The following is a 26,245-nucleotide window of genomic DNA, read 5'->3' as shown; positions in this document are numbered from 1 at the left end:
GAGGAGGAGGTGGAGGAGGTGGTGGAGGAGGAGGTGGTGGAGGAGGTGGAGGTGGAGGAAGTGGAGGTGAGGGAGGAGGAGGTGGTGGAGGAAGTGGAAGAAGTGGAGGTGGAGGAAGTGGAGGAGGAGGAAGAGGTGGAGGAGGAGGTGGAGGAAGTGGAGGTGGAGGAGGAGGAGGTGGTGGAGGAGGAGGTGGAGGAAGTGGAGGTGGAGGAGGAGGTGGAAGAAGTGGAGGTGGAGGAGGAGGAGGAGGTGGAGGTGGTGGAGGTGGAGGTGGAAGAAGTGGAGGTGGAGGAGGAGGAGGAGGAGGAGGAGGTGGAGGTGGAGGAGGTGGAGGAGGTGGAAGAAGAGGTGGATGTGGAGGTGGTGGAGGTGGTGGAGGAGGTGGAGGAGGAGGTGGAGGTGGTGGAGGTGGTGGAGGTGGAGGTGGAGGAGGTGGAGGAGGTGGAAGAAAAGGAGAGGGGGAGGAGGAGGTGGAGGTGGAGGAAGAGGATAGTATTGAAACAGCTCTGATTGGTTGGTATAAGGATGGTAGTATTGAGACAGCTCTGATTGGTTGCTATAGGGATGGTAGTATTGAGACAGCTCTGATTAGTTGCTATTGGGATGGTATTATTGACACAGCTCTGATTGGTTGCTATAGGGATGGTAGTATTGAGACAGCTCTGATTAGTTGCTATTGGGATGGTATTATTGACACAGCTCTGATTGGTTGCCATAGGGATGGTATTATTGAGACAGCTCTGATTGGTTGCTATTGGGATGGTATTATTGACACAGCTCTGATTGGTGGCATCACAGGACTTTTTGGGTGATGTCATGTAGCAGTTGGGGTTGAGAGCCCTGCCCTGCAGGATAGTATCTCTCCAGGAACAGGGTTGGAGAGCCCTGCCCTACAGGATAGTATCTCTCCAGGAACAGGGTTGGAGAGCCCTGCCCTACAGGATAGTATCTCTCCAGGAACAGGGTTGGAGAGCCCTGCCCTACAGGACAGTATCTCTCCAGGAACAGGGTTGGAGAGCTCTGTCCTACAGGACAGTATCTCTCCAGGAACAGAGTTGGAGAGCCCTGCCCTACAGGACAGTATCTCTCCAGGAACAGGGTTGGAGAGCCCTGCCCTACAGGACAGTATCTCTCCAGGAATAGCATTGGAGAGCCCTGCCCTACAGGACAGTATCTCTCCAGGAACAGAGTTGGAGAGCCCTGCCCTACAGGACAGTATCTCTCCAGGAACAGGGTTGGAGAGCCCTGCCCTACGGGACAGTATCTCTCCAGGAACAGGGTTGGAGAGCCCTGCCCTACAGGACAGAATCTCTCCAGGAACAGAGTTGGAGAGCCCTGCCCTACAGGACAGTATCTCTCCAGGAACAGGGTTGGAGAGCCCTGCCCTACGGGACAGTATCTCTCCAGGAACAGGGTTGGAGAGCCCTGCCCTACGGGACAGTATCTCTCCAGGAACAGAGTTGGAGAGCCCTGCCCTACAGGACAGTATCTCTCCAGGAACAGGGTTGGAGAGCCCTGCCCTACAGGACAGTATCTCTCCAGGAACAGGGTTGGAGAGCCCTGCCCTACAGGACAGTATCTCTCCAGGAACAGGGTTGGAGAGCCCTGGTGTAGGGATACTCTCCAGGAACAGGGTTGGAGAGCCCTGGTGTAGGGATACTCTCCAGGAACAGGGTTGGAGAGCCCTGCCCTACAGGACAGGATCTTGTTAGCACTATTATTTAGCTTCGCGTTTAGTTTGGTATTTTGTTGTTTTAGTTCGGTGATCATTTAATAAAGGAAGGAAAATGTACACCCATCACGCTGCACCATGGTCCACTCACAACTGGTTTACGCCCCTGAACGCTGCACCATGGTCCACTCACAACTGGTTTACGCCCCTGAACGCTGCACCATGGTCCACTCACAACTGGTTTACTCCCCTGAACGCTGCACCATGGTCCACTCACAACTGGTTTACGCCCCTGAACGCTGCACCAAGGTCCACTCACAACTGGTTTACTCCCCTGAACGCTGCACCATGGTCCACTCACAACTGGTTTATGCCCCTGAACGCTGCACCATGGTCCTCTCACAACTGGTTTACTCCCCTGAACGCTGCACCATGGTCCACTCACAACTGGTTTACTCCCCTGAACGCTGCACCATGGTCCACTCACAACTGGTTTACGCCCCTGAACGCTGCACCATGGTCCACTCACAACTGGTTTACGCCCCTGAACGCTGCACCATGGTCCACTCACAACTGGTTTACTCCCCTGAACGCTGCACCATGGTCCACTCACAACTGGTTTACTCCCCTGAACGCTGCACCATGGTCCACTCACAACTGGTTTACGCCCCTGAACGCTGCACCATGGTCCACTCACAACTGGTTTACGCCCCTGAACGCTGCACCATGGTCCACTCACAACTGGTTTACTCCCCTGAACGCTGCACCATGGTCCACTCACAACTGGTTTACGCCCCTGAACGCTGCACCTTGGTCCACTCACAACTGGTTTACGCCCCTGAACGCTGCACCATGGTCCACTCACACCTGGTTTACGCCCCTGAACGCTGCACCATGGTCCACTCACAACTGGTTTACTCCCCTGAACGCTGCACCATGGTCCACTCACAACTGGTTTACTCCCCTGAACGCTGCACCATGGTCCACTCACAACTGGTTTACGCCCCTGAACGCTGCACCATGGTCCACTCACAACTGGTTTACTCCCCTGAACGCTGCACCATGGTCCACTCACAACTGGTTTACTCCCCTGAACGCTGCACCATGGTCCACTCACAACTGGTTTACGCCCCTGAACGCTGCACCATGGTCCACTCACAACTGGTTTACGCCCCTGAACGCTGCACCTTGGTCCACTCACAACTGGTTTACGCCCCTGAACGCTGCACCATGGTCCACTCACAACTGGTTTACTCCCCTGAACGCTGCACCATGGTCCACTCACAACTGGTTTACTCCCCTGAACGCTGCACCATAGTCCACTCACAACTGGTTTACGCCCCTGAACGCTGCACCATGGTCCACTCACAACTGGTTTACTCCCCTGAACGCTGCACCATGGTCCACTCACAACTGGTTTACTCCCCTGAACGCTGCACCATGGTCCACTCACAACTGGTTTACGCCCCTGAACGCTGCACCATGGTCCACTCACAACTGGTTTACGCCCCTGAACGCTGCACCATGGTCCACTCACAACTGGTTTACGCCCCTGAACGCTGCACCATGGTCCACTCACAACTGGTTCACGCCCCTGAACGCTGTGATCAGACGATATGGAAGGTGTGTGTATGAGTATGTGGTGAATTGTAGTTCTGAGTGTGTGTATGTGTCATTCACCCCACCTGCAGGGCTGGAGATTGTGACGATGCGTCCCTTGGCCTGACGCAGCAGAGGCAGGAATGTCTTTGTGACGTTCAGAGTCCCAAAGAAGTTCACCTCCATACAGCCACGGTAGTTAGACATCAGAGACAACTCTGCATCCCCGAAGTTGACACATACTCCTGCATTATTCACCAAGCCCCACAGACCTAGAGAGACAGAGAGACATATTTCCCTCAGATTACACAGATCCACAAAGAATTAGAAAACAAATCCAATTTTGATAAACTCCCATATCTACTGGGTGAAATTCCACAGTGTTCCATCACAGTAGCAAGATGTGTGACCTGTTGCCACGAGAAAAGGGCAACCAGTGAAGAACAAACACCATTCTAAATACAACCCATATTTATGCTTATTTATTTTATCTTGTGTCCTTTAACCATTTGTACATTGTTAAAACACTGTATATATATATAATATGACATTTGTAATGTCTTTATTGTTTTGAAACTTCTGTATGTGTAATGTTATCTGTTAATTTGTATTGTTTATTTCACTTTATATATTCACTTTATATATTATCTACCTCACTTGCTTTGGCAATGTTAACACATGTTTCCCATGCCAATAAAGCCCTTGAATTGAATTGAGAGAGAGAGGGAGAGAGAAGGAGAGACAGAGAGAGAGAGAGAGACAGATTTATTATTTGCACATCGTAACAACACTGTAGACATAATATGACATTTGAAATGTCTTTATTCTATTGGAACTTTTGTCAGTGTAATCTTCACAGTTTGGTCATTTTTTATTTGACTTGATTTAGTAATGTAAACATATGTTTCCCATGTCAATAAAGCCCTTAAAATGAAAGAAACATTGAATTGAGAGGCTGGTACACCAGGGTATATTAGGAGAGAGAGAGATAAAGAGAGAGAGAGAGAGACAGAGAGACAGAGAGACAGAGACAGGGAGACAGAGACAGAGAGAGAGAGAGAGACAGAGAGACAGAGAGACAGAGAGACAGAGACAGGGAGAGACAGAGAGACAGAGACAGAGAGAGAGAGAGAGAGATAGAGACAGAGAGAGACAGAGAGAGAGACAGACAGAGAGAGACAGAGAGAGAGAGACATAGAGATAGACAGAGAGAGAGACAGAGAGAAAGACAGAGAGAGAGAGAGAGAGAGAGAGAGAGAGAGAGGCTGATACACCAGGATCTAAATACTGCCGGTATAAATAAATGTAAATCCCAGAGACTAGAGCATCTTGTTTAATTCTCTTCATTAGTCATAGTGCTAACAGCACCTGGCTCTGTGGTGAGGATGCTGTTTGCAGCCAAGTGAAACATGAAGCTGACCCTTGATTGCCAGCCAGCCCCCCACACAGCCCACCCAGGAGATAGAGTGTAGGAGAGTGTTTGACCTTTAATTCAAGTTCTTTGATTACATCCTCCTCTGATACACACCCACACTTAGCAGCCTCTCTCTCTCTCTCTCGCTCTCTCTCTCTCTCTCTCTCTCTCTCTCTCTCTCTCTCTCTCTCTTTCTCTCTTTCACTCTCTCTCTACCATATAGGAGATAGGGTGTCATTAGGTCAGTGTTCCACTGGTTCCACTGGCTGTTTGGCTGTGTGTGTGTGTGTGTGTGTGTGTGTGTGTGTGTGTGTGTGTGTGTGTGTGTGTGAATACCTGCACGGATATCTGTGTGTATGGGGCCCTACGTCTCTTACCTCTGAGGCCCAGTTTGGCCTTGGTGTCTAGAAGAGCCTGTTGGACATGCTGCGGCTGGGTGATGTCCACCTGTAGCAGGGTGAGACGAGGGGAGCAGGTCTTCTGGAGCTCCTTGGCTCCCTCCCCACACAGATCCAACACCGTAGCAAACACCTCAAAACCCTGGGCGTCCAGACGCCGCACTGCAGCCTTCCCGAAGCCTGTGTCACAGCCTGGGAAGAAAGGGAGGGAGGGAACGGCAGGTCGGTGACTGTGATACTGCTAATCCAAGTCTGGATCATCAACGGAGATAATCAAAAGCTACTGAAGAGGAGGAGGAGAAGAGAGAGAGAGAGAGAGATAAAGAGAGAGAGACAGAGAGAGAGAGATAAAGAGAGAGAGCGAGAGAGAGAGAGGGAGAGACAGAGAGAGAGAGAGAGCGAGAGAGAGATAAAGAGAGAGAGAGAGAGACAGAGAGAGAGAGAGAGAGAGAGAGAGAAGGGAGAGGAGAGAGAGAGTGACAGAGAGAGAGAGATAAAGAGAGAGAGAGAGAGAGAGAGAGAGAGAGAGAAGGGAGAGGAGAGAGAGAGTGACAGAGAGAGAGAGATAAAGAGAGAGAGAGAGAGAGAGAGGAGAGAGAGAGAGGACTGTCGCTTTTTAGCATACATTATGACATTCTGAAAAGGTGAAATTGCTTTGTCTTGGCTCTTTGTTTTGGGGTTAATGAACTGAACGACTAGAGAGTAGTACGTGGGGTCACAGTCATTCTGTAAACTATGGAAAAACAGGAAAGTAGTCCTTCACATCTCATTCTACAGTACAACTCCAGCCATGACCTTGTGGACCCTAGGCAGCCGTCCTCTCACCATAGAATCAGGGAATCGAATTCAGATCAGGCAGTAGAACCTCTATGCTCTCCACACTATCTACGTTCTACAACAACCAAAACGTTCATGTTTCGCGCTGACCTTTACAAAGATCCACAAATGCATGATATTCCCAAGAAGGAAACATCATGCCAAGGTACCAAACCAAACATTTGGTGAATCGCTTCACAACAACTATAAAACCACAACTCAATAGAGAGGTAGCTTAATAACTACTATAAAACCACAACTCAATAGAGAGGTAGCTTAATAACTACTATAAAACCACAAATCAATAGAGAGGTAGCTTAATAACTACTATAAAACCACAACTCAATAGAGAGGTAGCTTAATAACTACTATAAAACCACAACTCAATAGAGAGGTAGCTTAATAACTACTATAAAACCACAACTCAATAGAGAGGTAGCTTAATAAGTACTATAAAACCACAACTCAATAGAGAGGTAGCTTAATAACTACTATAAAACCACACATCAATAGAGAGGTAGCTTAATAACTACTATAAAACCACAACTCAATAGAGAGGTAGCTTAATAACTACTATAAAACCACACATCAATAGAGAGGTAGCTTAATAACTACTATAAAACCACAACTCAATAGAGAGGTAGCTTAATAACTACTATAAAACCACAACTCAATAGAGAGGTAGCTTAATAACTACTATAAAACCACAAATCAATAGAGAGGTAGCTTAATAACTACTATAAAACCACAACTCAATAGAGAGGTAGCTTAATAACTACTATAAAACCACAACTCAATAGAGAGGTAGCTTAATAACTACTATAAAACCACAACTCAATAGAGAGGTAGCTTAATAACTACTATAAAACCACAACTCAATAGAGAGGTAGCTTAATAACTACTATAAAACCACAACTCAATAGAGAGGTAGCTTAATAACTACTATAAAACCACAACTCAATAGAGAGGTAGCTTAATAACTACTATAAAACCACAACTCAATAGAGAGGTAGCTTAATAACTACTATAAAACCACAAACCAATAGAGAGGTAGCTTCTGGGACCTTTCTAATCAAAATGTTTTTAAAAAATCACAGATTGACGGGTTTAGGATTGTGCTCCGTTTATCTGTATGAAAAAGGGGGTCCCTCAGTAGGTGAAATGTCATGGGGGGTTGATACGAATCTCCTCCCGGCTTCAGTCGCGGTAACAGCCACCGTTTTGACATCAACTGTCTATCGTATAAAACACATTTAATGATCTCTGTTGTTGTTGTATTTTTTTTATTTTTTTACAAACTTCCTGAAATATCTAAACAGAAGATGGCGCGATAAGCACGCAGGAATGTAGGAATGCAGTGGAACACATGGAGGAGACGGAGGGGAATTGAACTGACTTCACAGCCTTGTTTTTTCATTACTGACTGATTACTGGTTAAACTAGTGAACCTTTAACCGAGGAAGTTGACCAATCACTGAGGTTCCGCCTCCCAAATGGCACCCTATTTTCAGATTTAGTGCACTACTTTTAACCGGAGCCCTATATACTCTGGTCCAAAGTAGTGCACTGTATAGGGAATAGGGCTCTGGTCTATAGTAGTGTACTATATAGGGAATAAGGGTGCCATTTTGAGAAGCCTCAGTGATTGGCTCAGCTCTCATGCAGGACGGTGAAAACCAGACTCCTTGTGAACCCAGCCAACCCACATGGTGTGAAGCAACAGACAGTCCGAGGTTTTCCTCCAAAAAACATACAAGAAAAAATAGATTTTCCCCGAAACAAATCACAGCCATTCGGGACACATTTTGTAATAAATATGCACGCGTGTAATGTCTGATACTCACAGAGGGACATTTTCGATCGATTTCAGCAACAACAAGACTTAAAACATTGAACTGGCAGACAGACAGAAACGGATTGGATCCATCTGTGAGACAGTGTAAGGGTCCCAAATGACACCCTATTCCCTATTTGGTGCACTACTTTGGACCAGAGCCCTATGACAGCCTATTCCCTATATGGTGCACTACTTTGGACCAGAGCCCTATGGAGATAGGGAGCCATCTGAGAGGCAGACGAGGTCTCCTGGTAACAGTTACTGCAGCACTAACAAAGCTGTTGTAAGAGACGCCAAGCCGCACAGCTTGCCTCGCCTCGGCCACAGGGCACACTCCTCCTCTTTCACCTTCATCTCCCTCTCTCCCTGTCTTCCTCTGTCCCTCCTCCTCTTTCACCTTCATCTCCCTCTCTCCCTGTCTTCCTCCCTTCCCCCTCCTCTTTCACCTTCATCTCCCTCTCTCCCTGTCTTCCTCTGTCCCTCCCTTCCTCCTCCTCTTTCACCTGCATCTACTTCTCTCCCTGTCTTCCTCTGTCCCTCCTCCTCTTTCACCTGCATCTCCCTCTCTCCTTGTCTTCCTCTGTCCCTCCTCTTTCACCTTCATCTCCCTCTCTCTCTGTCTTCCTCTGTCCCTCCTCTCCTTTCACCTTCATCTCCCTCTCTCCCTGTCTTCCTCTGTCCCTCCTCCTCTTTCACCTTCATCTCCCTCTCTCCCTGTCTTCCTCTGTCCCTCCTCCTCTTTCACCTTCATCTCCCTCTCTCCCTGTCTTCCACTGTCCCTCCTCCTCTTTCACCTTCATCTCCCTCTCTCCCTGTCTTCCTCCCTTCCTCCTCCTCTTTCACCTTCATCTCCCTCTCTCCCTGTCTTCCTCTGTCCCTCCTCCTCTTTCACCTGCATCTCCCTCTTTCCCTGTCTTCCTCTGTCCCTCCTCCCTTCCTCCTCCTCTTTCACCTGCATCTCCCTCTCTCCCTGTCTTCCTCTGTCCCTCCTCCTCTTTCACCTTTCATCTCCCTCTCTCCCTGTCTTCCTCCCTTCCTCCTCCTCTTTCACCTGCATCTCCCTCTCTCCCTGTCTTCCTCTGTCCCTCCTCCCTTCCTCCTCCTCTTTCACCTGCATCTCCCTCTCTCCCTGTCTTCCTCTGTCCCTCCTCCTCTTTCACCTTCATCTCCCTGTCTTCCTCTGTCGCTCCTCCTCTTTCACCTTCATCTCCCTCTCTCCCTGTCTTCCTCTGTCCCTCCTCCTCTTTCACCTTCATCTCCCTCTCTCCCTGTCTTCCTCTGTCCCTCCTCCTCTTTCACCTTCATCTCCCTGTCTTCCTCTGTCGCTCCTCCTCTTTCACCTTCATCTCCCTCTCTCCCTGTCTTCCTCTGTCCCTCCTCCTCTTTCACCTTCATCTCCCTCTCTCCCTGTCTTCCTCTGTCCCTCCTCTTTCACCTTCATCTGGCCTCTCTCCCTGTCTTCCTCTGTCCCTCCTCCCTTCCTCCTCCCCTCTCACCTGCATCTTGAGTGCGGAGAGGCACTGAACAGACACAGTCTCCAGTGTTAATGACACTTCCATAATCTCCCCTTTCCTCCTCCTCCTTCTACTCTCCTCTCTCCTAGCTCCTCCCTCCTCTCTCCTCTCTCCTCTGTCCTCTCTCCTATCTCCTCCCTCCTCTCTCCTCTCTCCTCTATCCTCTCTCCTATCTCCTCCCTCCTCTCTCCTCCCTACTCATTCCTCCCACCTCCCTCTTCCTCCCTCCCTTCATCTCCCTCCCTTCTCCTCCCTTCATCCCTCGGATGCTCCTACAAACCTGTTATCTCAGTCGAGGGGGGGGGCTTTATGTCGTGCTGCTTTAAAAACCCTTCTTCCTCTCTTAAAAACAAACAGATAAGGTGTTTTGAGGCTGAGCTCCTCTAAAAAGCACTAAGCACTAAAAAGTGCTTTAGAAATACATGTGATTGATTGATCTTAGAACAGATCTTAGTACAGATCTTAGTTCTTAGAACAGATCTTAGTACAGATCTTAGAACTTAGAACAGATCTTAGTACAGATCATAAAACAGATCTTAGAATGGATCTTAGTACAGATCTTAGAACAGATCTTAGAACAGATCTTAGAACAGATCTTAGAACAGATCGTAGAACAGATCGTAGAACAGATCTTAGAACAGATCTTAGAACAGATCATAAAACAGATCTTAGAACAGATCATAAAACAGATCTTAGAACAGATCATAAAACAGATCTTAGAACAGATCTTAGAACATATCTTAGAACAGATCATGTAAACCCATTTAAATCCCTCTTCTCTCTCTCTTGGTCATGTGTCTTGTCCTGCATGTAGTATATATCTCTAATGGTACCCTATTCCCTATGTAGTGCACTACTTTAGACCAGGGCCCTATGGTAGTGCACTACTTTAGACCAGGAACATATGGTAGTGCACTACTTTAGACCAGGGCCCTATGGTAGTGCACTACTTTAGACCAGGGCCCTATGGTAGTGCACTACTTTAGAACAGGGCCCTATGGTAGTGCACTACTTTAGACCAGGGCCCTATGGTAGTGCACTACTTTAGACCAGGGCCCTATGGTAGTGCACTACTTTAGACCAGGGCCCTATGGTAGTGTACTACTTTAGACCAGGGCCCTATGGTAGTGCACGGCTTTAGACCAGGGCCATATGGTAGTGCACTACTTTAGACCAGGGCCATATGGTAGTGCACTACTTTAGACCAGGGCCCTATGGTAGTGCATTACTTTAGACCAGGGCCCTATGGTAGTGCACTACTTTAGACCAGGGCCATATGGTAGTGCACTACTTTAGACCAGGGCCCTATGGTAGTGAACTACTTTAGACCAGGGCCCTATGGTAGTGCACTACTTTAGACCAGGGCCCTATGGTAGTGCACTACCTTAGACCAGGGCCATATGGTAGTGCACTACTTTAGACCAGGGCCATATGGTAGTGCACTACTTTAGACCAGGGCCCTATGGTAGTGCACTACTTTAGACCAGGGCCCTATGGTAGTGAACTACTTTAGACCAGGGCCCTATGGTAGTGCACTACTTTAGACCAGGGCCCTATGGTAGTGCATTACTTTAGACCAGGGCCATATGGTAGTGCACTACTTTAGACCAGGGCCATATGGTAGTGCACTACTTTAGACCAGGGCCATATGGTAGTGCACTACTTTAGACCAGGGCCATATGGTAGTGAACTACTTTAGACCAGGACCATATGGTAGTGCACTACTTTAGACCAGGACCCTATGGTAGTGCACTACTTTAGACCAGGGCCATATGGTAGTGCACTACTTTAGACCAGGGCCCTATGGTAGTGCACTACTTTAGACCAGGACCCTATGGTAGTGCACTACTTTAGACCAGGGCCATATGGTAGTGCACTACTTTAGACCAGGGCCATATGGTAGTGAACTACTTTAGACCAGGACCATATGGTAGTGCACTACTTTAGACCAGGACCCTATGGTAGTGCACTACTTTAGACCAGGGCCATATGGTAGTGCACTACTTTAGACCAGGGCCCTATGGTAGTGCACTACTTTAGACCAGGACCCTATGGTAGTGCACTACTTTAGACCAGGGCCATATGTTAGTGCACTACTTTAGACCAGGGCCCTATGGTAGTGCACTACTTTAGACCAGGGCCATATGGTAGTGCACTACTTTAGACCAGGACCCATTTGGGATGCAGACTTTTTATTTATTTATGTTTATTGTTTTGCATAAAATCTAAATCCTATCCCGTGTCCTGGCCGTGTCCTGGCCGTGTCCTATCCCGTGTCCTGGTCGTGTCCTGGCCGTGTCCTATCCCGTGACCTGGCTGTGTCCTATCCCGTATCCTGGCCGTATCCTATCCCGTGTCCTGGCCATGTCCTGGCCGTGTCCTATCCCGTGTCCTGGCCGTGTCCTGGTCGTGTCCTGGCCGTGTCCTATCCCGTGTCCTGGTCATGTCCTATCCCGTGTCCTGGCCGTGTCCTATCCCGTGTCCTGGCCGTGTCCTATCCCGTGACCTGGCGGTGTCCTATCCCATGTCCTGGCCGTGTCCTGGTCGTGTCCTGGCTGTGTCCTATCCCGTGTCCTGGCCGTGTCCTATCCCGTGTCCTGGCCGTGTCCTATCCCGTGACCTGGCCGTGTCCTAACCCGTGTCCTGGCCGTGTCCTGGTCGTGTCCTGGCCGTGTCCTATCCCGTGTCCTGGTCGTGTCCTATCCCGTGTCCTGGCCGTGTACTATCCCGTGACCTGGCCGTGTCCTATCCCGTGTCCTGGCCGTGTCCTGGTCGTGTCCTGGCCGTGTCCTATCCCGTGTCCTGGCCATGTCCTGGTTGTGTCCTGGCCGTGTCCTATCCCGTGTCCTATCCCGTGTCCTGGCCATGTCCTGGTCGTGTCCTGGCCGAATCCTATCCCGTGTCCTGGCCATGTCCTGGCCGTGTCCTATCCCGTGTCCTGGCCATGTCCTGGTTGTGTCCTGGCCGTGTCCTATCCCGTGTCCTATCCCGTGTGCTAGCCATGTCCTGGTCGTGTCCTGGCCGTGTCCTATCCCGTGTCTTGGCCGTGTCCTGGTCGTGTGCTGGCCGTGTCCTCTCCCGTGTCCTATCCCGTGTCCTGGCCGTGTCCTGGCCGTGTCCTATCCCGTGTCCTGGCCGTGTCCTGGCCGTGTCCTATCCCGTGTCCTGGTCGTATCCTGGCCGTATCCTATCCCGTGTCCTGGCCGTGTCCTGGCCGTGTCCTATCCCGTGTCCTGGTCGTGTCCTGGCCGTGTCCTATCCCTTGACCTGACCGTGTCCTGGTCGTGTCCTGGTCATGTCCTATCCTGTGTCCTGGCCATGTCCTATCCCATCCCTATCCCCGTGTCCTGCAGGTACGTAGGTATGTTTTTCCTGTAACTAACACCACCTGGCCATGTCCTGGTCGTGTCCTGGCCATGTCCTGATCGTGTCCTGACCGTGTCCTGACCGTGTCCTGCAGGTACGTAGGTGTGTATTTCTTGTAACTAACACCACCTGGCAGTGAACAGTGATTATATAAAGAGAATGTACTATTGTGGTGTGTGTGTGTGTGTGTGTGTGTGTGTGTGTGTGTGTGTGTGTGTGTGTGTGTGTGTGTGTGTGTGTGTGTGCGTGTGTGTGTGGATATTTATGTTATATTTCTGGAAGCAGGTTTCTCTGTATCTCTCTTCTTGGGACTCGGCAACACTGGACCTCCTCCAAGCACATGAGGGAAGGAGGGAGTCAACAGCCCAGAGCCCAGCTGACTGACGGAGCAGAGCCCAGCCGACTGACGGAGCAGAGAAGGAGAGAGTCAACAGCCCAGAGCCCAGCCGACTGACGGAGCAGGGAAGGAGGGAGTCAACAGCCAAGAGCCCAGCTGACTGACAGAGCAGAGCCCAGCCGACTGCCAGAGCAGAGCCCAGCCGACTGACGGAGCAGAGAAGGAGAGAGTCAAAAGCCCAGAGACCAGCTGACTGACGGAGCAGAGCCCAGCCGACTGACGGAGCAGAGAAGGAGGGAGTCAACAGCCCAGAGCCCAGCTGACTGACAGAGCAGAGCCCAGCTGACTGACGGAGCAGAGCCCAGCCGACTGACGGAGCAGAGCCCAGCCGACTGACAGAGCAGGGAAGGAGGGAAGGAGGGAGTCAACAGCCCAGAGCCCAGCTGACTGACAGAGCAGAGCCCAGCCGACTGACGGAGCAGAGAAGGAGAGAGTCAACAGCCCAGAGCCCAGCTGACTGACGGAGCAGAGCCCAGCCGACTGACGGAGCAGAGAAGGAGAGAGTCAACAGCCCAGAGCCCAGCCGGCTGACGGAGCAGGGAAGGAGGGAGTCAACAGCCCAGAGCCCAGCTGACTGACAGAGCAGGGAAGGAGGGAGTCAACAGCCCAGAGCCCAGCTGACTGACGGAGCAGAGCCCAGCCGACTGACGGAGCAGAGAAGGAGAGAGTCAACAGCCCAGAGCCCAGCCGACTGACGGAGCAGGGAAGGAGTGAAGAAGGGAGTCAACAGCCCAGAGCCCAGCCGACTGACGGAGCAGGGAAGGAGTGAAGGAGGGAGTCAACAGCCCAGAGCCCAGCTGACTGACGGAGCAGGGAAGGAGTGAAGGAGGGAGTCAACAGCCCAGAGCCCAGCTGACTGACGGAGCAGAGAAGGAGGGAGTCAACAGCCCAGAGCCCAGCTGACTGACGGAGCAGGGAAGGAGGCAGTCAACAGCCCAGAGCCCAGCTGACTGACGGGGCAGGAAGGAGTAAAGGAGGGAGTCAACAGCCCAGAACCCAGCCGACGACGGAGCAGAGAAGGAGAGAGTCAACAGCCCAGAGCCCAGCCGACTGACGGAGCAGGAAGGAGTGAAGAAGGGAGTCAACAGCCCAGAGCCCAGCCGACTGACGGAGCAGGAAGGAGTGAAGGAGGGAGTCAACAGCCCAGAGCCCAGCTGACTGACGGAGCAGGGAAGGAGTGAAGGAGGGAGTCAACAGCCCAGAGCCCAGCCGACTGACGGAGCAGGGAAGGAGTGAAGGAGGGAGTCAACAGCCCAGAGCCCAGCTGACTGACGGAGCAGAGAAGGAGGGAGTCAACAGCGCAGAGCCCAGCTGACTGACGGAGCAGAGAAGGAGGGAGTCAACAGCCCAGAGCCCAGCTGACTGACGGAGCAGGAAGGAGTGAAGGAGGGAGTCAACAGCCCAGAGCCCAGCCGACTGACGGAGCAGAGAAGGAGAGAGTCAACAGCCCAGAGCCCAGCTGACTGACGGAGCAGGGAAGGAGTGAAGGAGAGAGTCAACAGCCCAGAGCCCAGCCGACTGACAGAGCAGGAAGGAGTGAAGGAGGGAGTCAACAGCCCAGAGCCCAGCCGACTGACGGAGCAGGAAGGAGTGAAGGAGGGAGTCAACAGCCCAGAGCCCAGCCGACTGACAGAGCAGGAAGGAGTGAAGGAGGGAATCAACAGCCCAGAGCCCAGCCGACTGACGAAGCAGGAAGGAGTGAAGGAGGGAGTCAACAGCCCAGAACCCAGCCGACTGACGGAGCAGGGAAGGAGGGAGTCAACAGCCCAGAGCCCAGCCGACTGACGGAGCAGGGAAGGAGGGAGTCAACAGCCCAGAGCCCAGCCGACTGACGGAGCAGAGAAGGAGAGAGTCAACAGCCCAGAGCCCAGCCAACTGACGGAGCAGGAAGGAGTGAAGGAGGGAGTCAACAGCCCAGAGCCCAGCCGACTGACGGAGCAGGAAGGAGTGAAGGAGGGAGTCAACAGCCCAGAGCCCAGCCGACTGACGGAGCAGGAAGGAGTGAAGGAGGTAGAGACGTTGACAGATAGAGCTAGTTTGCATCCCAAATGCCACCCTATTCTGTGCTCTGGTCTATAGTAGTACCACTATACAGGGAATAGGGCTCTGGTCTATAGTAGTGCCCTATATACCTCTTACAGTGAACGTGTTGCACTATATAAGGAATAAGGTGTAATTTGGGGATCAGATTTTAGTGGGAGCTTTAAACCACAGATCCCAGATCAGCTTTAAATGTTCAGAGTTCAAAGAAGCAGGGAGGTGAGTCAGAAACGTTGGCAATCTCATATCTGCTAGCTGAACCTGACACATTGTTGGCATGCGAGCGTCGCAGGTAACAGGAATTCCAGAGCCTCCTCCCTGCTTCACCTTGTCAACCCTGAGCTTGAGGCGTTCGTGATCCATGTCGTTCTGGTACAGCTGATACTAGAGTGATTCACACTAGACCTGTCCTTAGAGTGATTCACCTCAGCCCAATCCTTAGAGTGATTCACCTCAGCCCAATCCTTAGAGTGATTCACCAGCCCAATCCTTAGAGTGATTCACACCAGACCTGTCCTTAGAGTGATTCACCTCAGCCCTGTCCTTAGAGTGATTCACCTCAGCCCAATCCTTAGAGTGATTCACACCAGACCTGTCCTTAGAGTGATTCACACCAGACCTGTCCTTAGAGTGATTCACACCAGACCTGTCCTTAGAGTGATTCACACCAGCCCTGTCCTTAGAGTGATTCACACCAGCCCAATCCTTAGAGTGATTCACCTCAGCCCAATCCTTAGAGTGATTCACCTCAGACCTGTCCTTAGAGTGATTCACCTCAGCCCAATCCTTAGAGTGATTCACCTCAGCCCAATCCTTAGAGTGATTCACCTCAGCCCAATCCTTAGAGTGATTCACCTCAGCCCAATCCTTAGAGGGATTCACCCCAGCCCTGTCCTTAGAGTGATTCACCCCAGCCCTGTCCTTAGAGTGATTCACCACAGCCCTGTCCTTAGAGTGATTCACCACAGCCCTGTCTTTAGAGTGATTCACCCCAGCCCTGTCCTTAGAGTGATTCACCACAGCCCTGTCCTTAGAGTGATTCACCCCAGCCCTGTCTTTAGAGTGATTCACCACAGCCCTGTCCTTAGAGTGATTCACCCCAGCCCTGTCCTTAGAGTGATTCACCCCAGGTTCCCCCCTCCCCACCTCAGCCCTGTCCTTAGAGTGATTCACCACAGGTTCCCCCCCCAGGGAGAGGCCTTCTGCAGCTGTTTATACTGTCCTCAGAGTATCCAAACATCCACCCAGAGATGGTATCTCAAATGGCACCCTATTCCCTATTCCCTATTCCCTATTCCCTATATAGTTTAATACTTTAGACCAGGGCCCATGGGGAATAGGAAGTCTTTAGACCAGGGCCCGTAGGGAATAGGGAGTCTTCAGACCAGGGCCCATAGGGAATAGGGAGTCTTCAGACCAGGGCCCTTAGGGAATAGGGAGTCTTCAGACCAGGGCCCATAGGGAATAGGGAGTCTTCAGACCAGGGCCCATAGGGAATAGGGAGTCTTTAGACCAGGGCCCATAGGGAACAGGGAGTCTTCAGACCAGGGCCCATAGGAAATAGGGAGTCTTTAGACCAGGGCCCATAGGGAATAGGGAGTCTTCAGACCAGGGCCCATAGGGAATAGGGAGTCTTCAGACCAGGGCCCATAGGGAATAGGGAGTCTTTAGACCAGGGCCCATAGGGAATAGGGAGTCTTCAGACCAGGGCCCATAGGAATAGGGAGTCTTTAGACCAGGGCCCATAGGGGATAGGGAGTCTTCAGACCAGGGCCCATACCCCTCAGACCAAAGGAGGAACCATCCCACACCCCTCAGACCAATGGAGGCACCATCCCACACCCCTCAGACCAAAGGAGGCACCATCCCACACCCTCAGACCAAAGGAGGCACCATCCCACACCCTCAGACCAAAGGAGGCACCATCCCACACCCTCAGACCAAAGGAGGCACCATCCCACACCCTCAGAACAATGGAGGCACCATCCCACACCCCTCAGACCAAAGGAGGAACCATCCCACACCCCTCTGACCAAAGGAGGGACCATCCCACACCCCTCAGACCAAAGGAGGAACCATCCCACACCCCTCAGACCAACGGAGGCACCATCCCACACCCCTCAGACCAAAGGAGGCACCATCTCACACCCTCAGACCAAAGGAGGCACCATCCCACACCCTCAGACCACAGGAGGCACCATCTCACACCCTCAGACCAAAGGAGGAACCATCCCACACCCCTCAGACCAATGGAGGAACCATCCCACACCCCTCAGACCAACGGAGGCACCATCCCACACCCCTTATACCAAAGGAGGAACCATCCCACACCCACCCATCCCACACTCGTCTTCCATTGGAACGGCCGTTCCCTTTTGGACCCCCCCCCCTGTGTCCGATAATGTGTCCCAGGAAAAGTAGGTTGCAACCGAACACCGTTCCCCATCAGCTCGTTTACGCTGAAGCCTCCATTGAAGCTCTGGTTTCCTGAGGGATCCATAAGAAATGGGTCACGGCCAACAGCAAGGGGTTGAGCCCTTATTGGTCAACACAGTGCATTCTGGAAAGTATTCAGACCCCTTGATTTTTTTTCCCCCACATTTTTTTAAAGTTACAGCCTTATTCTAAAAGGCCTTAAATATTTGTTTTCTCATCCATCTACACATAATAAGCCATAATGACATCACAATACCCCATAATGACATCACAATACCCCATAATGACATCACAATACCCCATAATGACAAAGCAAAAACAGTTTTTTTTTATGTTTGCAAACGTCTTCAAAATTAAAAAAAAATGAAATACCTTATTTACATAAGTATTCAGACACTTTGCTATGAGACTCTAAATTGAGCTCATATGTCTGCAGCATTGAAGGTTCCCAAGAACACAGTGGCCTCCATCATTCTTAAATTGGGGCGGCCTAGTGGTTAGAGCGTTGACATAGTAACCGAAAGGTAGCAAGATCGAATCCCTGACCTGACAATGTAAAAATCTGTCGCTCTGCCCCCTGAACAAGGCAGTTAAGCCACTGTTTCTAGGCCGTCATTGAAAATAAGAATTTGTTCTTAACTGACTTAGTTAAATAAAGGTAAAATAAAGGTTAAATAACCACAAATAAAACAATACAATTCTTAAATGGAGGAAGTTTGGAACCACCAAGACTCTTCCTAGAGCTGGCCACCCGGCCAAACTGACCAATCAGGGGAGAAGGGCCTTGGTCAGGGAGGTGTACCAAGAACCCGATGGTCACTCTGACAGAGCTCCAGAGTTCCACTGTGGCAATGGGAGAACCTTCCAGAAGGACAACCATCTCTGCAGCACTTCACCAATCAGCCCTTTATGGTAGAGTGGCCAGATGGAAGACACTCCTCAGTAAAAGGCACATGACAGCACGCTTGGAGTTTGCCAAAAGGCACCTAAATGACTCTCAGACCATAAGAAACAAGATCCTCTGGTCTGATTAAACCAAGATTTAACTCTTTGGCCTGAAAGCCAAGCGTCACGTCTGGAGGAAACCTGGCACCATTCCTACCGTGAAGCATGGTGGTGGCAGCATCATGTCTGGAGGACACCTGGCACCATCCCTACGATGAAGCATGGTGGTGGCAGCATCATGCTGTGGGGATGTTTTTCAGCGGCAGGGACTGGGAGACTAGTCAGGTTTGAAGGAAGATGAACGGAGCAAAGAACAAGAGATCCTAGATGAAAACCTGCTCCAGAGCGCTCAGGACCTCAGACTGGGGCAAAGGTTCACCTTCCAACAGGACAATGACCCTAAGCACACAGCCAAGACAATGCAGGAGTGGCTTTGGGACAAGTCTCTGAATGTTCTTGAGGGGCCCAGTCAGAGCCCGGACTTGAACCCAATCGAACATCTCTGGAGAGACCAGAAAATAGCTGTGCAGCAACGCTCCCCCATCCATCCTGACAGAGCTTGAGAGGATTTGCAGAGAAGAATGGGAGAAACTCCCCAAATACAGGTGTGCCAAGCTTGTAGCGTCGTATCCAAGAAGACTCAAGGCTGTAATTGCTGCCAACGGTGCTTCAATAAGGTACTGAGTAAAGGGTCTGAATATTTATGTAAATGTGATATTTCATTTTTTTTTATTTAATTTTTTATACATTTGCAAACATTTCTTAAAACCTATTTTTGCTCTGCCATTATGGGCTGTTGTGTGTAGATTGATGAGGGGGTAAAAAACAATTTAATCAATTACAGAATAAAGCTGTAATGTAACAAAAAGGGTCTGAACACTTTCCTGAATGACACCGTATGTACGAAATAAGATGCCTATTTCTCTGTGTGGATGTGTGGATGTTTGGATGTGTGGATGTGTGGATGTGTGGATGTTTGGATGTGTGGATGTGTGGATGTGTGGATGTGTGGATGTGTGGATGTGTGGGATGTGTGGATGTGTGGATGTTTGGATGTGTGGATGTTTGGATGTGTGGATGTTTGGATGTGTGGATGTGTGGATGTTTGGATGAGAGGATGTGTGGATGTGTGGATGTGTGGATGTGTGGATGTGTGGATGTGTGGATGAGAGGATGTGTGGATGTGTGGATGTTTGGATGTGTGGATGTTTGTATGTGTGGATGTTTGTATGTGTGGATGTTTGTATGTGTGGATGTGTGGATGTTTGTATGTGTGGGTGTGTGGATGTGTGGATGTTTGTATGTGTGGATGTGTGGATGTTTGTATGTGTGGATGTGTGGATGTTTGTATGTGTGGATGTTTGTATGTGTGGATGTGTGTGGGTGTGTGGATGCTCTGAGACAGTGAGGAGCAGACAGCTGCAGAAGGTTTCTCTCTCTCTAGTGTAAGGACCCCCCCCCCCCCCGTGGACCCCTCGTCATAATCTCACTGCAGCTCAACTTTCTATCAGTTAATTTCAGAGACTGATACTGTAGAGACACTTTCTCTCTATAGTGACCAGGGGTAGAATACTAAACCCTAAACCCTAAACCCTAAACCCTAACATTAACACTAATTGTAGCTGTAACTCCAGCAGGCTGTTGCATATGTTAGCTGTTGCGTTTCATAGTTATCTGATCTTGTGACCGTCTATAGATCATCTATAAGGGGAATGTCTAAATGAAGGGCGACCAAATCGGGGAAAAGAAAGATCACCCCAAGGACTTGTTGATACGTGCTGGATCACTGGGCTGGGAGGTCAATGTTAAAACAACAAGGACAAGTTACAATCCACGGACCAGAAATCAGATTCCATGGACCCTAAATCAGATTCCATGGACCCTAAATCAGATTCCATGGTCCCTATATCAGATTCCATGGACCCTAAATCAGATTCCACGGACACCAAGTCAGATTCCATGGACCCTAAATCAGATTCCATGGACAATAAATCAGATTCCATGGACCCTAAATCAGATTCTATGGAACCTAAATCAGATTCCATGGACGCTAGATCAGATTCCAAAGACCCTTAGTCAGGTTCCATAGACCCTAAATCAGATTTCATGGACCCTAAATCAGATTCCATGGACCCTAAATCAGATTCCATGGACCCTTTGTCAGATTCCATGGACCCCAAATCAGATTCCATGGGCCCTAAATCAGATTCCATGGACCCTAAATCAGATTCCACGGACCCCAAGTCAGACTCCATGGACCCTAAATCAATTTCCATGAACCCTAATTAGGAATCCATGGACCCCAAGTCAGATTCCATGGACCCTAAATCAGATTCCAAGGACCCTAAATCAGATTCCACGGACCCTAAATCAGATTCTATGGACCCTAAATCAGATTCCATGGACCCTAAATCAGATTCCATGGACACTAAATCAGATTCCATATACCAGTGGAGACTACAGTATAGTATCACACTAAGACTGTACTGAGTGGAGACTACGGAATAGCATCACACAAAGCCTGTACTAAGTGGAGACTACAGTATAGTATCACACTAAGACTGTACTCAGTATAGACTACAGTATAGCATCACACTAAGCCTGTACTATAAGCTGAGTGGAGACTACAGTATAGCATCACACAAAGCCTGTACTAAGTGGAGACTACAGTATAGTATCACACTAAGACTGTACTAAGTGGAGACTACAGTATAGTATCACACTAAGCCTGTACTCAGTGGAGACTACAGTATAGCATCCCACTAAGCCTGTACTATAAGCCTGTACTCAGTGGAGACTACAGTATAGCATCACACTAAGCCTGTACTCAGTGGAGACTACAGTATAGTATCACACTAAGCCTGTACTAAGTGGAGACTACAGTATAGTATCACACTGAGCCTGTACTCAGTGGAGACTACAGTATAGCATCACACTAAGCCTGTACTATAAGCCTGTACTCAGTTGAGACTACAGTATAGCATCACACTAAGCCTGTACTCAGTGGAGATTACAGTATAGTATCACACTAAGCCTGTACTAAGTGGAGACTACAGTATAGTATCACACTAAGACTGTACTAAGTGGAGACTACAGTATAGTATCACACTAAGCCTGTAATCAGTGGAGACTACAGTATAGCATCACACTAAGCCTGTAATATAAGCCTGTACTCAGTGGAGACTACAGTATAGCATCACACTAAGCCTGTACTCAGTGGAGACTACAGTATAGTATCACACTAAGCCTGTACTGAGTGGAGACTACAGTATAGTATCACACTAAGCCTGTACTAAGTGGAGACTACAGTATAGTATCACACTAAGCCTGTACTATAAGCCTGTACTGAGTGGAGACTACAGTATAGCATCACACTAAGCCTGTACTCAGTGGAGACTACAGAATAGCATCACACTAAGCCTGTACTCAGTGGAGACTACAGTATAGCATCACACTAAGCCTGTACTAAGTGGATACTACATTATAGTATCACACTAAGCCTGTACTATAAGCCTGTACTCAGTGGAGACTACAGTATAGCATCACACTAAGACTGTACTCAGTGGAGACTACAGTATAGCATCACACTAAGCCTGTACTCAGTAGAGACTACAGTATAGTATCACACTAAGACTGTACTGAGTGGAGACTACAGTATAGCATCACACTAAGCATGTAGTCAGTGGAGACTACAGTATAGTATCACACTAAGCCTGTACTCAGTGGAGACTACGGTATAGTATCACACTAAGCCTGTACTATAAGCCTGTACTGAGTGGAGACTACAGTATAGCATCACACTAAGCCTGTACTCATTGGAGACTACAGTATAGTATCACACTAAGACTGTACTCAGTGGAGACTACAGTATAGTATCACACTAAGCCTGTACTCATTTGAGACTACAGTATATCACCACACTAAGCCTGTACTCAGTGGAGACTACAGTATAGTATCACACTAAGCCTGTACTCAGTGGAGACTACAGTATAGTATCACACTAAGCCTGTACTCAGTGGAGACTACAGTATAGCACCACACTAAGCCTGTACTCAGTGGAGACTACAGTATAGTATCACACTAAGCCTGTACTCAGTGGAGACTACAGTATAGTATCACACTAAGCCTGTACTCAGTGGAGACTACAGTATAGTATCACACTAAACCTGTACTCAGTGGAGACTACAGTATAGTATCACACTAAGACTGTACTCAGTGGAGACTACAGTGTAGTATCACACTAAGCCTTTACTCAGTGGAGACTACAGTATAGCACCACACTAAGCCTGTACTCAGTGGAGACTACAGTATAGCATCACACTAAGCCTGTACTCAGTGGAGACTACAGTATAGTATCACACTAAGCCTGTACTCAGTGGAGACTACAGTATAGTATCACACTAAGACTGTACTCAGTGGAGACTACAGTATAGTATCACACTGAGCCTGTACTCAGTGGAGACTACAGTATAGCATCACACTAAGCCTGTACTATAAGCCTGTACTCAGTGGAGACTACAGTATAGCATCACACTAAGCCTGTACTCAGTGGAGATTACAGTATAGTATCACACTAAGCCTGTACTAAGTGGAGACTACTGTATAGTATCACACTAAGACTGTACTAAGTGGAGACTACAGTATAGTATCACACTAAGCCTGTACTCAGTGGAGACTACAGTATAGCATCACACTAAGCCTGTAATATAAGCCTGTACTCAGTGGAGACTACAGTATAGCATCACACTAAGCCTGTACTCAGTGGAGACTACAGTATAGTATCACACTAAGCCTGTACTGAGTGGAGACTACAGTATAGTATCACACTAACCCTGTACTAAGTGGAGACTACAGTATAGTATCACACTAAGCCTGTACTATAAGCCTGTACTGAGTGGAGACTACAGTATAGCATCACACTAAGCCTGTACTCAGTGGAGACTACAGAATAGCATCACACTAAGCCTGTACTCATTGGAGACTACAGTATAGCATCACACTAAGCCTGTACTAAGTGGATACTACATTATAGTATCACACTAAGCCTGTACTATAAGCCTGTACTCAGTGGAGACTACAGTATAGCATCACACTAAGCCTGTACTCGGTGGAGACTACGGTATAGTATCACACTAAGCCTGTACTATAAGCCTGTACTGAGTGGAGACTACAGTATAGCATCACACTAAGCCTGTACTCATTGGAGACTACAGTATAGTATCACACTAAGACTGTACTCAGTGGAGACTACAGTATAGTATCACACTAAGCCTGTACTCATTTGAGACTACAGTATATCACCACACTAAGCCTGTACTCAGTGGAGACTACAGTATAGTATCACACTAAGCCTGTACTCAGTGGAGACTACAGTATAGTATCACACTAAGCCTGTACTCAGTGGAGACTACAGTATAGCACCACACTAAGCCTGTACTCAGTGGAGACTACAGTATAGTATCACACTAAGCCTGTACTCAGTGGAGACTACAGTATAGTATCACACTAAGCCTGTACTCAGTGGAGACTACAGTATAGTATCACACTAAACCTGTACTCAGTGGAGACTACAGTATAGTATCACACTAAGACTGTACTCAGTGGAGACTACAGTGTAGTATCACACTAAGCCTTTACTCAGTGGAGACTACAGTATAGCACCACACTAAGCCTGTACTCAGTGGAGACTACAGTATAGCATCGCACTAAGCCTGTACTCAGTGGAGACTACAGTATAGTATCACACTAAGCCTGTACTCAGTGGAGACTACAGTATAGTATCACACTAAGACTGTACTCAGTGGAGACTACAGTATAGTATCACACTGAGCCTGTACTCAGTGGAGACTACAGTATAGCATCACACTAAGCCTGTACTATAAGCCTGTACTCAGTGGAGACTACAGTATAGCATCACACTAAGCCTGTACTCAGTGGAGATTACAGTATAGTATCACACTAAGCCTGTACTAAGTGGAGACTACTGTATAGTATCACACTAAGACTGTACTAAGTGGAGACTACAGTATAGTATCACACTAAGCCTGTACTCAGTGGAGACTACAGTATAGCATCACACTAAGCCTGTAATATAAGCCTGTACTCAGTGGAGACTACAGTATAGCATCACACTAAGCCTGTACTCAGTGGAGACTACAGTATAGTATCACACTAAGCCTGTACTGAGTGGAGACTACAGTATAGTATCACACTAACCCTGTACTAAGTGGAGACTACAGTATAGTATCACACTAAGCCTGTACTATAAGCCTGTACTGAGTGGAGACTACAGTATAGCATCACACTAAGCCTGTACTCAGTGGAGACTACAGAATAGCATCACACTAAGCCTGTACTCAGTGGAGACTACAGTATAGCATCACACTAAGCCTGTACTAAGTGGATACTACATTATAGTATCACACTAAGCCTGTACTATAAGCGTGTACTCAGTGGAGACTACAGTATAGCATCACACTAAGCCTGTACTCAGTGGAGACTACGGTATAGTATCACACTAAGCCTGTACTATAAGCCTGTACTGAGTGGAGACTACAGTATAGCATCACACTAAGCCTGTACTCATTGGAGACTACAGTATAGTATCACACTAAGACTGTACTCAGTGGAGACTACAGTATAGTATCACACTAAGCCTGTACTCATTTGAGACTACAGTATATCACCACACTAAGCCTGTACTCAGTGGAGACTACAGTATAGTATCACACTAAGCCTGTACTCAGTGGAGACTACAGTATAGTATCACACTAAGCCTGTACTCAGTGGAGACTACAGTATAGCACCACACTAAGCCTGTACTCAGTGGAGACTACAGTATAGTATCACACTAAGCCTGTACTCAGTGGAGACTACAGTATAGTATCACACTAAGCCTGTACTCAGTGGAGACTACAGTATAGTATCACACTAAACCTGTACTCAGTGGAGACTACAGTATAGTATCACACTAAGACTGTACTCAGTGGAGACTACAGTGTAGTATCACACTAAGCCTTTACTCAGTGGAGACTACAGTATAGCACCACACTAAGCCTGTACTCAGTGGAGACTACAGTATAGCATCACACTAAGCCTGTACTCAGTGGAGACTACAGTATAGTATCACACTAAGCCTGTACTCAGTGGAGACTACAGTATAGTATCACACTAAGACTGTACTCAGTGGAGACTACAGTATAGTATCACACTGAGCCTGTACTCAGTGGAGACTACAGTATAGCATCACACTAAGCCTGTACTATAAGCCTGTACTCAGTGGAGACTACAGTATAGCATCACACTAAGCCTGTACTCAGTGGAGATTACAGTATAGTATCACACTAAGCCTGTACTAAGTGGAGACTACTGTATAGTATCACACTAAGACTGTACTAAGTGGAGACTACAGTATAGTATCACACTAAGCCTGTACTCAGTGGAGACTACAGTATAGCATCACACTAAGCCTGTAATATAAGCCTGTACTCAGTGGAGACTACAGTATAGCATCACACTAAGCCTGTACTCAGTGGAGACTACAGTATAGTATCACACTAAGCCTGTACTGAGTGGAGACTACAGTATAGTATCACACTAAGCCTGTACTAAGTGGAGACTACAGTATAGTATCACACTAAGCCTGTACTATAAGCCTGTACTGAGTGGAGACTACAGTATAGCATCACACTAAGCCTGTACTCAGTGGAGACTACAGAATAGCATCACACTAAGCCTGTACTCAGTGGAGACTACAGTATAGCATCACACTAAGCCTGTACTAAGTGGATACTACATTATAGTATCAC

At 48.6% G+C, this 26,245-nt stretch overlaps 1 protein-coding gene across 2 annotated transcripts in view; it reads right to left on the bottom strand.

The window, feature by feature from the left end:
* Positions 1 to 26,245, bottom strand: part of LOC139384730 (hydroxysteroid (11-beta) dehydrogenase 2) — a 62,826-nt gene that overhangs the window by 9,113 nt on the left and 27,468 nt on the right. For both annotated transcript variants that reach the window (XM_071129589.1, XM_071129590.1), the window contains exons 2-3: positions 5,066 to 5,278; positions 3,361 to 3,546 (exon numbers count right to left, since the gene is read on the bottom strand). In XM_071129589.1, the coding sequence (XP_070985690.1) occupies positions 3,361 to 3,546; positions 5,066 to 5,278 (399 nt within the window). The remainder of the gene's footprint in view (positions 1 to 3,360; positions 3,547 to 5,065; positions 5,279 to 26,245) is intronic.

This window comes from Oncorhynchus clarkii, chromosome 26, assembly GCF_045791955.1.
Source record: "Oncorhynchus clarkii lewisi isolate Uvic-CL-2024 chromosome 26, UVic_Ocla_1.0, whole genome shotgun sequence".
NCBI classification, from domain to species: domain Eukaryota; kingdom Metazoa; phylum Chordata; class Actinopteri; order Salmoniformes; family Salmonidae; genus Oncorhynchus; species Oncorhynchus clarkii.
Note: the sequence above shows the minus strand (reverse complement) of the source record. Positions and strands in the feature narration are given on the sequence as shown.